Raw genomic sequence first — 11,960 nt, 5'->3', positions numbered from 1 at the left:
CCCTCCCCCCCCCCCCGCCGCTCGTGCGCCGCGTAGCGCTTCGGGGTCACTTGGTCCGGCCTGAGGGGTCGAGCGCCTCCCGCGCCTTGGAGTTCCGCTTCGAATGCTTCTTCGCAGAGTAGCTCTCGGGCCCGCGCCCACCGCCGAGCCCCGACAAAAAAATAACGGAGCTTCAGGTCACGTGACCATGGCCCTACAGTTTCGTGGTCGGGCCTGGGATGAGGGCGCCGTGCGTTCGGGGCTACCCTCCGAACACTGGCGGCGGCTGCTGAGCGGGCGCCGTCGGGCTCGAACGGGCGCCGCGGCGGGCTGGCGGTTAGCGAGAGCTCCCAGACCGGTTCTTCGCTGCCCCGAAGCAGTCTGGGGGCTTTATTTTTAATGTATCTTTTTTTATTTGGCAAGGGAGAGTGGGTGCCCTGATTTTTCTTGAAAAGGTCAATTCACCGTGCAAGGAAATAACCCTGAGTTTTGGTCATTCGAACTGTCCTTATTCCCCGCTCACAGCCTTTCCAGGCTCAGAGTCGAGCGCCTTGAGGCACTCCTGGTACCAATCCCAGCGCGGTTTTGTGCCAGCACTATTTTAGGAAACTATTTGTTATGGAAAGTTCGCTTCAGTGCTGTTAAGATTTCATTTCCTGATTTCCCCAAATGTCTTCTCATTTCTCTTTCCACTTCAGCCAGTATAAAAATAGAAGGACTTTGTTTAGTTTTTCTCTGTGTGACAAAGTGATTTTCTCTTGGAGTTGAGATCAGAGTTATCTTAGTCTTTCATTTTTCTCCCTACCTTTCCTCTCCATATGTATCTTGTTTTCTAAGTTATGCTGACACTAGGCTTGCCAGAGCTGCCTCCTTTATTACAGATGGTTTGACCATAATTAAATGCTTCGAGTTCTTTGTTATATCCTAGTTTGGTAGGTGTTAAGGGCTTCTGGTAGAATGAACATTTAGCTGCAATGATCATATTAGTTCCAAACAGTTCATTTTAGGAATTTTAGAATTAATATTTAGAATCTGAGGTTCATTATACTCAAAAATATCTAGACAATTTGAGTTGTGTAGTACTATCTACACTAGAACTCAATGCCAAGAAATAGACTTCTTTTTCATTAGTGGAAACCCAAAACTCTCATGGGAAGCCTTTCTCTCCGTTTCTCACAAAGGCTTTTTTTAAGAGGAGAAATAGGGAGTTGAAAATATTTTCCCCCATTAGAAGTTTCTAGGCTATTTCACTAAAGGGACTTAAAATAATTTATAATGTGCTGATTAACCTCAAAAGAAAATACTTACAAGAAATACTTGGAGCCAAAAGGTAGCATGGTGATTAAGGTGCAGGACTCCCATGTTGTGGACTTTGGGACCAGTCCTGGACCTGGTGGCTTGCCTTTTCACTTTCCCTCTCTCTCTCTAGTGAGCACATGTGCCCTACCACAAATTTTATAAATAAATAAATAGAATTAAATAATTTTAAAAAGATATTCTAGGAGTTGGTTTCTAGTACTGGTAGTATCACTATTTTCAATTATGAGGACACGTCAAGGTCATTCATTCCACAGTTGTGGTTTCCTCATATGTGAGTCAAAAATAGTAATAAATTGGGGGACCAGCAGTTAGCATAACGGCTATGTCGCTGGACTCCTATGTAGTCGACCAAGATTTGAGTCCCGGATCCAGTGGCTTAAACTCAACGCTGGGCACGTGTGCGTGCGTGCCCAAGATCCCAAGAGGAGAATGGAGGAGAAGGGATTTGCTGCATCGCCATCCCCCTGGGGGGTGATTTCTCGCTTTCTGTCTCTCTGTCTCTGTCTGTTTTTCTGGCAAGCGCACGTGCCCTATAGCGAAAACCTCTCCAAAAGAAGAAAAAAATAGTAATAACTTGGACCTACTTAAGAAAAAATACTGGTTAAATTTTAGAAATTTTATTTATTTTTAATTACCAGAGGGCGGGATCAGCAAATGGCATAGTTCCTGGACTCCCATGTGGCCCTGGACTGAGTGGCTTAAAACTCATGCAGGGCGTGTATGCGTGCATGCGTGCCCAAATTCCCTAGAGGAGAATGGAGGAGAAGGAATTGCAGTGTGGCCATCCCCTGTGTGGGGTGATATTTTAGCATTCTGTCTCTGTTGCTCTCTATCTCTTTGGCTAGTGTAATTGCCCCATAGGAAAAACCTCTCTACAGAAGAAAATAAAAAGGTACCAGAGGGCACGGTGTACACTGAAGAGAGACAGACAGAAAGCTCTGTTAGTGGGATATGATCACATTCGAATAACTCTGTTTTTCCATCCTTTTGGGATTTGGGCCACACATGCACTCACACCAATATGTTTTTAAGCTTCTAGACCCAGGATTCAAACCATGGTTGACCATATGGGATCTTACTCCCTTAACCACTAGACTGCAGGGCTGCCACTCTTCTCACTCCATTTATTTGATTAATTATCCTTCCTCTCTGTTTGCATGTGTCTACAGGCCACATGTTTTAATCACATTTTCAAATTGACTGCTCTCCGCACCTCCCTCTCTCCCTCCCTTTCTCTTTACTCTTTCCTTTCCTTTTCTTTCTTTCAATTAGACCAGAGTGAGACAGAGTGAGAGAGAGAAAGTGAGAAAGCAAACCATTAGGTCCAGGACTCAAACTGCAGTTGGCCATGTGGGAATCCAGCGCCTTTAACCACCATGCCACCTGCCTGCCCAGTTAAACATTTTTAATGCTTGACTCATCAAGGTTTCTCAGTTTTCATAGTAACATATGTCATGGATTTTGAATAGTGCTCTATGTATTTTGTATATCCCCTAAACTGTTCAGGAACCACCCATGAATGAACCACCAGCCAAGTAACACAAACTCCATTGGCACTTAGTCAAAGAATGACTTGCCAAAGCCAAGGAGGGGGAACTAAGCTAACGACAGCTGGGCTTCTATCTAGTAATGTTCGTGCTGCTTAAGGATAGAGTCACCAGGAGTCATTAAGTATCTGACCAGTGCTCACAGTAAATGCTCTATGTGAACCACCTCTGAAAAACTAAGGTTAAGACTGGCAGGTGGTGTGGTGATTAAGGCACTAGACTTCCATGTGGCTGACTGCAGTTTGAGTCCTGGACTGGTAGTTTATGCTGGGTATATGTACCCAGAATCCCAAGAGGATAATGGAGGAGAAGAGATTGTGGAGTGGCTACTTCCAAGATGGGGGAGGGATTTCTCACTTTACCTCTTACTGTCTCTCTTTCTTTAGGGAGTGCTCCCGCTGTACACCAAAAAGAAAGAAAAAACAAATTAGGGGCCAGCAGGTGGTGCAGTGGTTAAGGTGCTGGACTCCCCATGTGGTCAATGCAATTCGAGTCCTAGACTCAGTGGCTTTAAATTCATACAAGGCATATGTGTGTGTATGCGCCCAAAATTCCAAGAGGAGAATGAAGAAGGGATTGTGGCTTGGCCATCCCACTCGGTGGAGAGGGGGAGTGTGGGGGTATTTCTTGCTTTCTGTCTCAGGCGGGTGCCCGAGCCCCGTAGTAAAAATCTCTCAAAACAAACGAACGAAAAACCTCTCAGTTCATGAGGGTACTTTGTAAAATAGGCACACTCATTCACAGACCCTTTTCTATTTTTAAAACTAAAGAGTACATGCACTCGCCACAGTTAGGGTTATGAGAAATCATCCCCTAAAGGGGCTAGCAACTCTACAGTTACTTTTCCTCGAGTCTCCTCTTGGGACTTTGGGCATGTATGCATATGGGCCTGGTGTGATTTTCAGGTCACCAGGTCTGGGACTCCAACCATGCAGTCAGCCACATGGGATCCAGTGCCTTAAACTCCATGTTACCTGTTGACCCTCAAGCCTTTATTTTGGAGTCTCTTTTTTGTCAGACATTACTGTGGGTGCCAAGAATACAAACTATTCTAGGCTTGGTCTTCAGGAGTTCAAAGTCTAGCAGGGCAGACGAATAAATAGATTAATTATTAAACGACATAAATGTTACAGAGAGAGGAATAAGTGTTATTGGAACATGGCAGATATAGCAAGTGAGACTAAAGAAATGGTGATCCTGCCACCCAGGAGTGGTTTTTTTTAATATATAATAATTATATTAATCATTATTAGTTTTTTAAAAGAATTATTTTATTCATTTATTTTAATTTGACTAGAGAGAGAGACACACAGAGAGAAGGGGGCGGGGAGTGAGAAAGCAAGCTGCCAGGTCTAGGACTTGAACTGTGGTCGCATGTGGGGGTGTCCAGTGCTGTAACCACCATGCAACCCGCTAGTCCCCTTTATTATTGTTTTTTAATTTGACCAGAGAGAGAGAAAGGAAGTGAGAAAACAAGCTGCCAGGTTTGAGACTCAATCTGTGATCAGCCATGTGGGAATCCAGTGTCTTAACCACCACACTGCCTGCCAGGCACAGGAATTGAATTTTGAAGGATGAGTTTTATCAAGTTCTTTTTTTTAGCGGTTCCAGTCAGAGCAGTATGAGTAAAGGCATGTAGTCACAGGAGGGCATGTTCTATCTGGGCATATCTTACATTCAGTGTGCCAGAAGTATAGGGGACTGAAGGGAATTTGGGAGGATAGGTCCAGAGTTGAATTGGGCCAACTTCATTAGTGCCTTGTTTGGGGAACTGTTAGACTTTAGGCAGACGAAGTTGGCAGGTGGCGTGGTGGTTGGGGTGCTGGACTCCTACATGGTCAACCATGATTCGAATCCTGGACCTGGAGGCTTGCTTTCCTACTTTCCCTTTCTCTCCCTCTGGTCAAATTAAATGATAATGTTGATAATAAATGAAATTAAATAATTCTTAAAAACAAGACTTTAGGCAGAAGGGTGATGAAATCAGCTTTATTTTTTAGTAAATTTGTAGTGCTGATATTCAGTGATTGGGAAGAAATTGTGGTAGGTAGATCTGATCAAGAGCTTCTGTTAGAGTCCTAGTGAGAAATGAAGGGGAAAAAAAAGATTGAAACAAAGGACTAGAATGACCTTTCCTAGATAGTAATGGTAGGGTTAGGTGATGCCATGCATGCATGGGGTCTTCAGAAAGCCCATGGAAAATGTGTATGATGAAAAACTATGCATGGGGAACCAGCAGTTAGTGTAATGGCTATGTCGCTGGACTCCCACGTAGTCGACCGCGGTTCACGTCCCAGACCCGGTGGCTTAAAGCTCACGCCGGGCGCGTGTGTGTGCGTGCCCAAGATCCCGAGAGGAGAATGGAGAAGAAGGGATTGCGGCATGACCATCCCCCCTGGGGGGTGATTTCTCGCTTTCTGTCTCTATGTCTCTCTCTGTCTGTCTGGTGAGCACACGCGCCCTATAGCGAAAACCTCTCCAAAAAAAAAAAAAAAAGAAAAATTATGCATGGATTTCCAAACTTTTTGTACTAAAATAAATTTGTGCCTTAATTCCATTTTTCCACAAACTCTTTGAGGTACCATCATCTGTATTGAGGATGAGAAAGAAGAAATCAAGAATGACTTAGATTTTAGCTAGGGAGTTAGCTAGATGGTAATAATCATTAACCAGAACTTTTGTGTTCAGATGATTGCTCTTTGTCATGTCATTCTGGGTTATATACCTATATGATGCTGTTACCCAGACGTTTATGAAACTTTCTGGGATACCATTAAAGGTCAAGTTTAAAGGTTATGTAAGAGAAACTAATTATAGTAACATCTTATTTTGGACTAAAATGGTATTATTAAATTTGATCACATAAATTTGACTTTGAATAACTTTTTTAAAAAAAATTTGACTAGAGAGAGATGGGGCGGTGAAGCGAGAAAGGAGGTTCAGGACTTGAGCCACTGTTGGCCACATGGGAGTCTACCATGCCACCTGCTTCTCCCTACCCCCAGTGTGTTTTTCAAGTTACTGGGTCTGGGACTTGAACCACAGAATTGGTCTTGTGGGATCCAGCCATCTTAACCTACATACCACCTGACTGGCCCACCAATGAAGGTTTTAAAATGAATGTTAATTCCAAAGACTTCGGGAGACCAATGAAGTATATTCTGTCTTCGGGAAAGTCATGACATAGTTTTCTGTTTTTCTATTAAAAAAATGCTTTATGACTTTCCTGACAACTCAATATATAGTGGCATTTTGTAATTTAGAGAATTGTTTACTGTATATTTTTATGTAATCTTCATAGCAACTGGTAAGGTAGATATTATTAGTCCCATTTTATAAATGAAAAAGCTGACGTTCAGTGACTTCAGCCTGGCTCTTTTTTTTTTTTTTTTTTAACTTTTCCTTGCTCGCTCTTTTGATTTCTCTCTTTTTTACATGCTCCCCTCAGGGCATGTGTACTTGTCAGAGAGAGAAAGACAGAGGGAAAGTGAACAAGCAACCTGCAGGGGTGTGGCCACGCTGCAGTCAGTTTTCCTCCTCTTGGGATTTTTGGTATGAGCACATGCGTGCCTGGCATGATTTTTAGGCAACCAGGACTCAGACCATTTTGTGCATGCCTAAAATCATCAGAGGAGAATGGAAGAGAAGGGGCTGTGGTGGGGCCATCCCCCCTGAGGAGTGATTTTTTACGTTTCTTCTCACTGGCGAGTATATGCACCCTATGGCAAAAACCTTAAAAAACAAAAAAGTTACTTGTACTTTCTTGTTAGAACCTATTAAGCACCACTCTTGGGTCAAAAAAATCTTTTCAGAGTTCTTGGTTTCACATGAAAGGCAAGAATAGAGATCTACTTTTTTCACATTCGAAATAAAGTTACAGAGTTTGTGCAGTTAGTTTCTGTAGGGCCTTGTGGAAAGTTTACATTGGAATTTGTCTGAGAACAATAGCACTAGACAGACAGAGCGCCATAGATTCCAGCCCACATGTGCAAACTCTTGCTGGGTAGCTGAGGGACGGTGTCTACCCTGGTGTAAGGAATGCGAGCCCTGCAACTTCACAGTCACAATTCAGTTGATTTAAAGAGATTTGTTCCCACTGCTTTGGGAGCTTGGAATATACAATGTCTGTATTCACCTCTTGCCTCCAAAGCTAAAAAGAGGGAAGAGCTGAATAAGGAAGTATTGGTTGGATTTTTCTCTGCAAAGAGTGAGCCACTCTACACTCTAGTATACTAGAGTAAAGCATGAGGCTCTTGAAATGTTTGTGTGCCTAATATCAGTAGTGTGAAGGGCACCGTGAACTTTTTTTAGAAAAACTTCATTAGAGTGAATGAGGTCCTTACTCAATAGAACCTTGTACATAGTGGATAGCAAGAAACTTACGTAGAATCAATTTTTAAATTTTAGCCTTAGAACACTTTGTCTTTCAAGTGTCTTTTTTTAATGAGATGAGGGGGTAAGAGAAATACAAGTACCCTGAACAGGGTCTCATACTACAGTTCTCGCCTGGCATTCTCTGCCTGCCGGTCCTAGGGCTCACGTGTGCATAGGGTGTACAGGTCAGTTGGGTACAAAACCCCATCTTTCACATGGCTTCCACCATTGCAGAGCATTGTGGTTTTCTTCTTTTTTTTTTTTTTTTTGAGAGGTTTTTTTCGCTATAGGGCGCATGTACTCGCCAGACAGACAGACAGAGAAAGCGAGAAATCATCCCCCAACGGGGATGGCCACACCGCAGTCCCTTCTCCTCCATTCTCCTCTTGGGATCTTGGGCACGCACACACACGTGCCCAGCGTGAGTTTTAAGCCACCGGGTCTGGGACGCGCACCAGGGTCAACTATGTGGGAGTCCGGCGACATAGCCATTACGCTAACTGCTGGTCCCGAGCATTGTGTTTTAACACAGATTTTTCTTTTGACAGTGGCTGGACCTAGATCACCTTTAATGCTTTTGAAAAGAGTTGATACGATAATGTGACTAAGGGAGGTCATGGGTTTTTCATGATCCTGTGTAAACCTTAGTTTTCAATTTGAAAAGGTATTGTGGCATAATGATGTATGTATATCATTTCAGAAACAGCAACTTTTTAGCAGAAAACTTGTGTATGCTCTTTAAGTATCCTTCATTTATTTTATGCTGACTTTATTCCCGTACCTTAAGTTCTGTTTCTTCAGTTTCTGCTGAGATATCTTTTTCTTCTGTGCAACTTCCTCTTCCAGTTTAGGAACAGTGTGCTCCTCGTCAGTGAGGATCATCATCTCCATGTGGCGGGGGAAGCTCATATGTGGGTTAATCCGCCCATGAGCTCTGTACGTGCAATGGCACATCTTGGGTGCCATGTTCACCTGAAATGTGCTCAGTGACCACAGAGTCTACATCTAACCCCTAAAGTTCAGCATTACTCGCTGCATTTTAAGCACGTGCAGCAAAAACTCAGCACTCATTTTGGGTCACCGACCTTGTGTCTAGTTTAGCACATCTACCAACTCCACCATTGTAACGGCGGAATGGCACACACTGCTTCTGCAAAGTGACATTCTTCATATACTTCATGACTTTTCGGATGTGCACACCCTTAATGGCCTGGGCAGTTTCATGAGCGTTGTTCTTAAAAGTGAACATGAATATCTGAATCTCTTGATTTGCATGACTGTGGGGTTCTCTAGGTCAAGGGAATAGGAACCAATTTCAAAGATTATATGAGGCCATTGCCTTATTTATGTATTTATTTTTGGAGAGGTTTTTGCTATAGGCTGTGTGCGCTCGCCCGGAAGACAGAGAGAAAGCGAGAAATCACCCCCTAGGGGGATGGCCATGCTGCAATCCCTTTCCTCCATTCTCCTTGCAGGATCTTGGGCACACACGCACACACACCCAGCATGAGTTTAAGCCACTGGGTCAGGGACTTGAACCGCCGTCGACTACATGGGAGTCCAGCGACATAGCCATTACACTAACTGCTAGTCCCCATTGCCTGATTTTTTTTATACTGTTATATGAGAGACTTTTTGGCTTAAAGTTCATCTAGGTTGCCTGAACTTGATAGTAGCTCCTGAAGTGACCTAAGGCCCTCCCCCAACAAACAGCTTGTTCTTTATCCTTTCTAATTAATCCATTTGCATCAGGCTCTGCTGTAGCTAAGCTATATACTTGCTTTTGCTAGTGACTTACTCTGTCTTTTCCTTTTTAAATTTTTTTAAATAATTTTTCTTGCTATAAGGTATGTGTGCTGAGAAAGACATAAAGCAAGAAATCACCTCTGGGGGGATGGCCACACTGCAGTCCCTTCTCTGCCATTCTCTCGAGATTTTGGGCACACATGCACATGAGCCCACCATGAGTTTTAAGCCGCCAAGTCTGTGACTCGAACTGTGGTTGACTACATAGGAGTCCAGTTATGTACCCATTATGCCATCTGCTGGTCCCTTTTGTTTGTTTGTTTTTTAAGAATTATTTTTTATTTAATTTTATTATTGTTATTGTTTTCCAGTTTGATCAGAGAAAGACAGAGAGAGAAGGAAAGTGAGAAAAGAAGCCACCAGGTTTGAGACTTGAACCATGGTTGGCCATGTGGGAGTCCAGCACCTTTAGCCATCGTGCCACCTGCCAGCCCACCTTTTGTTTTTTTAACCTTGTGTTTTAATCATCTTTTCCTTAAGACTTAGCTTAAAAATAATTAGTATTTCTTTGTTGAATATTACGTTACCAACTCTTGATTATTTTACCTTGTATTATTTATGCTAAATGGAAACTTTCTTTTACATTTGTAGGTAATATTTTCAATTATCCCAGTTACTTAATAAGGTTTTTTTTTTCCAAGTAGGAAATAATGTCAAGAATATGTACTGTCATTGTTTTCATCTTATTTTTATTTTTTTGAATTTGCTATAGGGTATACACACTTGTTAGAAGAGAGATGGGGGAGGGTAGAACGCACCTCCCTGGAGGGATGAGTATGCGAAAGTTCCTTCTCCATTCTCCTCTAGGGATTTTGGGCATGCACACAAATGCTCCTAGTGTGTTTTCTTTCTTTCTTTTTTCTTTCTTTTTTAAATAATTTATTTTATTTATTCATTTATTTTTTAGTTTGATCAGAGAGAGACAGAGGGTGAGAGTGAGAGAGAGAAAGTGAGAAAGCAGGCCACCAGATTCAGGACTCGAACTCTGGTCGGCCATGTGGGAGTGTCCAGCGCCTTAACCACCATGCCACCTGCTGGTCCCTCCTAGTGTGTTTTCTAAGACTCCGAGTCTGAGATTTGGCACTGTGCAGTCAGCCATGTGGCATCCATTTGCCTTAATCGTTGCACTTATTTTTAATCTCTTACTCCATCTCTAAATCTAACAGTACAGAACTGGAGAACTTGATAATACTGAAGCTGATCTCTAAATGTGTATTGATTCTTGATTCTCTTACCTTGCAGACATGTTGGCCGTCATTGCCTCCGAGCCCGCCTTAGTCCTCAACTTCATATGAGAAAGTAAGTTTCTAAATCTGTGGAGATTATTATTTAACTTTTTTTCCTCAGGGAATAGCAAAAGGTTGTTGACCTAGATTTGTGGGGTATGTTTGAAAGTGGGCAGTTATAGACAGTTGGCTGAAAATTTAGAAACTGTTCACTGTTTTTCTCATGTGGGAGTATAAGAAGGAAGGATATTTCTTTAGTCTATTATTTGCATCGCCAGAGGGTGATACCAGAGAGAGAGAGAGAAAGAGAGAGAGAGAGAGAAAGCGAGAAAGCACCCCCCAGTGGAGCGTGGTAATGGAGAGAGAGAGAGAGAGAGAAAGCAAGAAAGCTCCCCCCAGTGGAGCGTGGTAATGCTTCAATCCTCTTTCCTCCCTCTCCAGCCCATCAGGATTTTGGACACATATACATACATGCCTCTTCATGTTCAGGAACATGTTTTTGTTCTTTTGTTTTTTAGTTTTTGCTATAGGGCATGTGCACTTGCCAGAGAAAGATGGGGGTGGGGAGGAAAAGTGAGAAATCACCCACCAGGGGATGGTCATGTCAAGTTCCTTCTTCTCCAGTCTCTTCTTGGGATTTTGGGCATTTACACACACGTGCCTGGAGTGATTTTTCCAACCGCCTCTTTCAGACTCGAGTTGTGCAGCAAGCCATGTGGGATCCAGCACCTTAACCTCCACGCCACCTGTTGGCCTCAATGGCATGTTTTTTAAGTCTCTGGGGCTGTAATTCAAACTATTGTCAGCCATGTGACATCCAGTTCCCTATGTACAATGACAGGGAAAGTGAGAAAGCAAGCCACCAGGTCTGGGATTCAAACTGCAGTCAACCTTGTGGAAGTCCGGAGTCCTTAAACACCATGCTACCTGCCAGACCCAAGTCTGGCTCTTTTTTCCCTTCTAAAATTTTTTTTCTAGAGGAACTAGAGGGAGACATAGGACCATAAGGTACAGGGGGAGTGAGAAAGCAGCCCCCCAAAGGGGATTGATCACACCACAGTCCCTTCTCGATTTCTCTTTTCAGGATTTTGGGCATGCACACACATGTGCCAGTTGTTTTTCAAGCTGTTGGTTCTGGGAATCGAACTGCACAATCGGCCCTGTGGGATCCAGCTGCTGTAACCTCTGCTGGCCGGCCCTTTATTATTATTTTTAAAATATTTTCTTTCTCTCTCTTGCTCTCTCTCTCTCTCTCTTTTTTTTTTTTTTTCTTTGAGATAAGAGTCTTTGACAGACTCTTTGACAGGGTCTTGTTAGGTTGCCCAGACTAACCTTGAACTCAGAATCCTCCTGCATCAGCCCCCAAGTAGCTGGGATTGCAAGTATACTCTACTACACCTGTCTCTAGTCTTCTCTCTCTGTCTCTTTTTTAGAGTTATTTATTTAATTTTATTTATTATTTGCTGTAGGTCACGTACATTCACCAGAGAGAGAGAAAGCAAAAGCAAGCCACCAAGTCCGGGACTCAAATTGTGCTTGGCCATGTGAGAGTGTAGTGCCTTAACCACCCTATCACCTACTGACCCCCTTTAGTCCTCACCATTTTTATGTTTAAAGAATTATTTTATTTAACTTTATTTTTTTATTTTAGTTTGACCAGAGAAGGACAGACAGAGAGAGAAAGTGAAAAAAAGCCTCCAGGTCTGGG

At 43.0% G+C, this 11,960-nt stretch overlaps 1 protein-coding gene across 1 annotated transcript in view; it reads left to right on the top strand.

Annotated features, from left to right (window-relative positions):
• The window catches only part of SDHC (succinate dehydrogenase complex subunit C), a 61,801-nt gene that overhangs the window by 219 nt on the left and 49,622 nt on the right, over positions 1-11,960 (top strand). Inside the window, exon 2 of the mRNA XM_006162043.3 lies at positions 10,269-10,325. Within this exon, the coding sequence (XP_006162105.1) occupies positions 10,269-10,325 (57 nt within the window). The remainder of the gene's footprint in view (positions 1-10,268; positions 10,326-11,960) is intronic.

The sequence above is a fragment of the Tupaia chinensis genome, unplaced genomic scaffold, assembly GCF_000334495.1.
Source record: "Tupaia chinensis unplaced genomic scaffold, TupChi_1.0 Scaffold139585_1, whole genome shotgun sequence".
Taxonomy (NCBI): Eukaryota; Metazoa; Chordata; class Mammalia; order Scandentia; family Tupaiidae; genus Tupaia; species Tupaia belangeri.
Note: the sequence above shows the minus strand (reverse complement) of the source record. Positions and strands in the feature narration are given on the sequence as shown.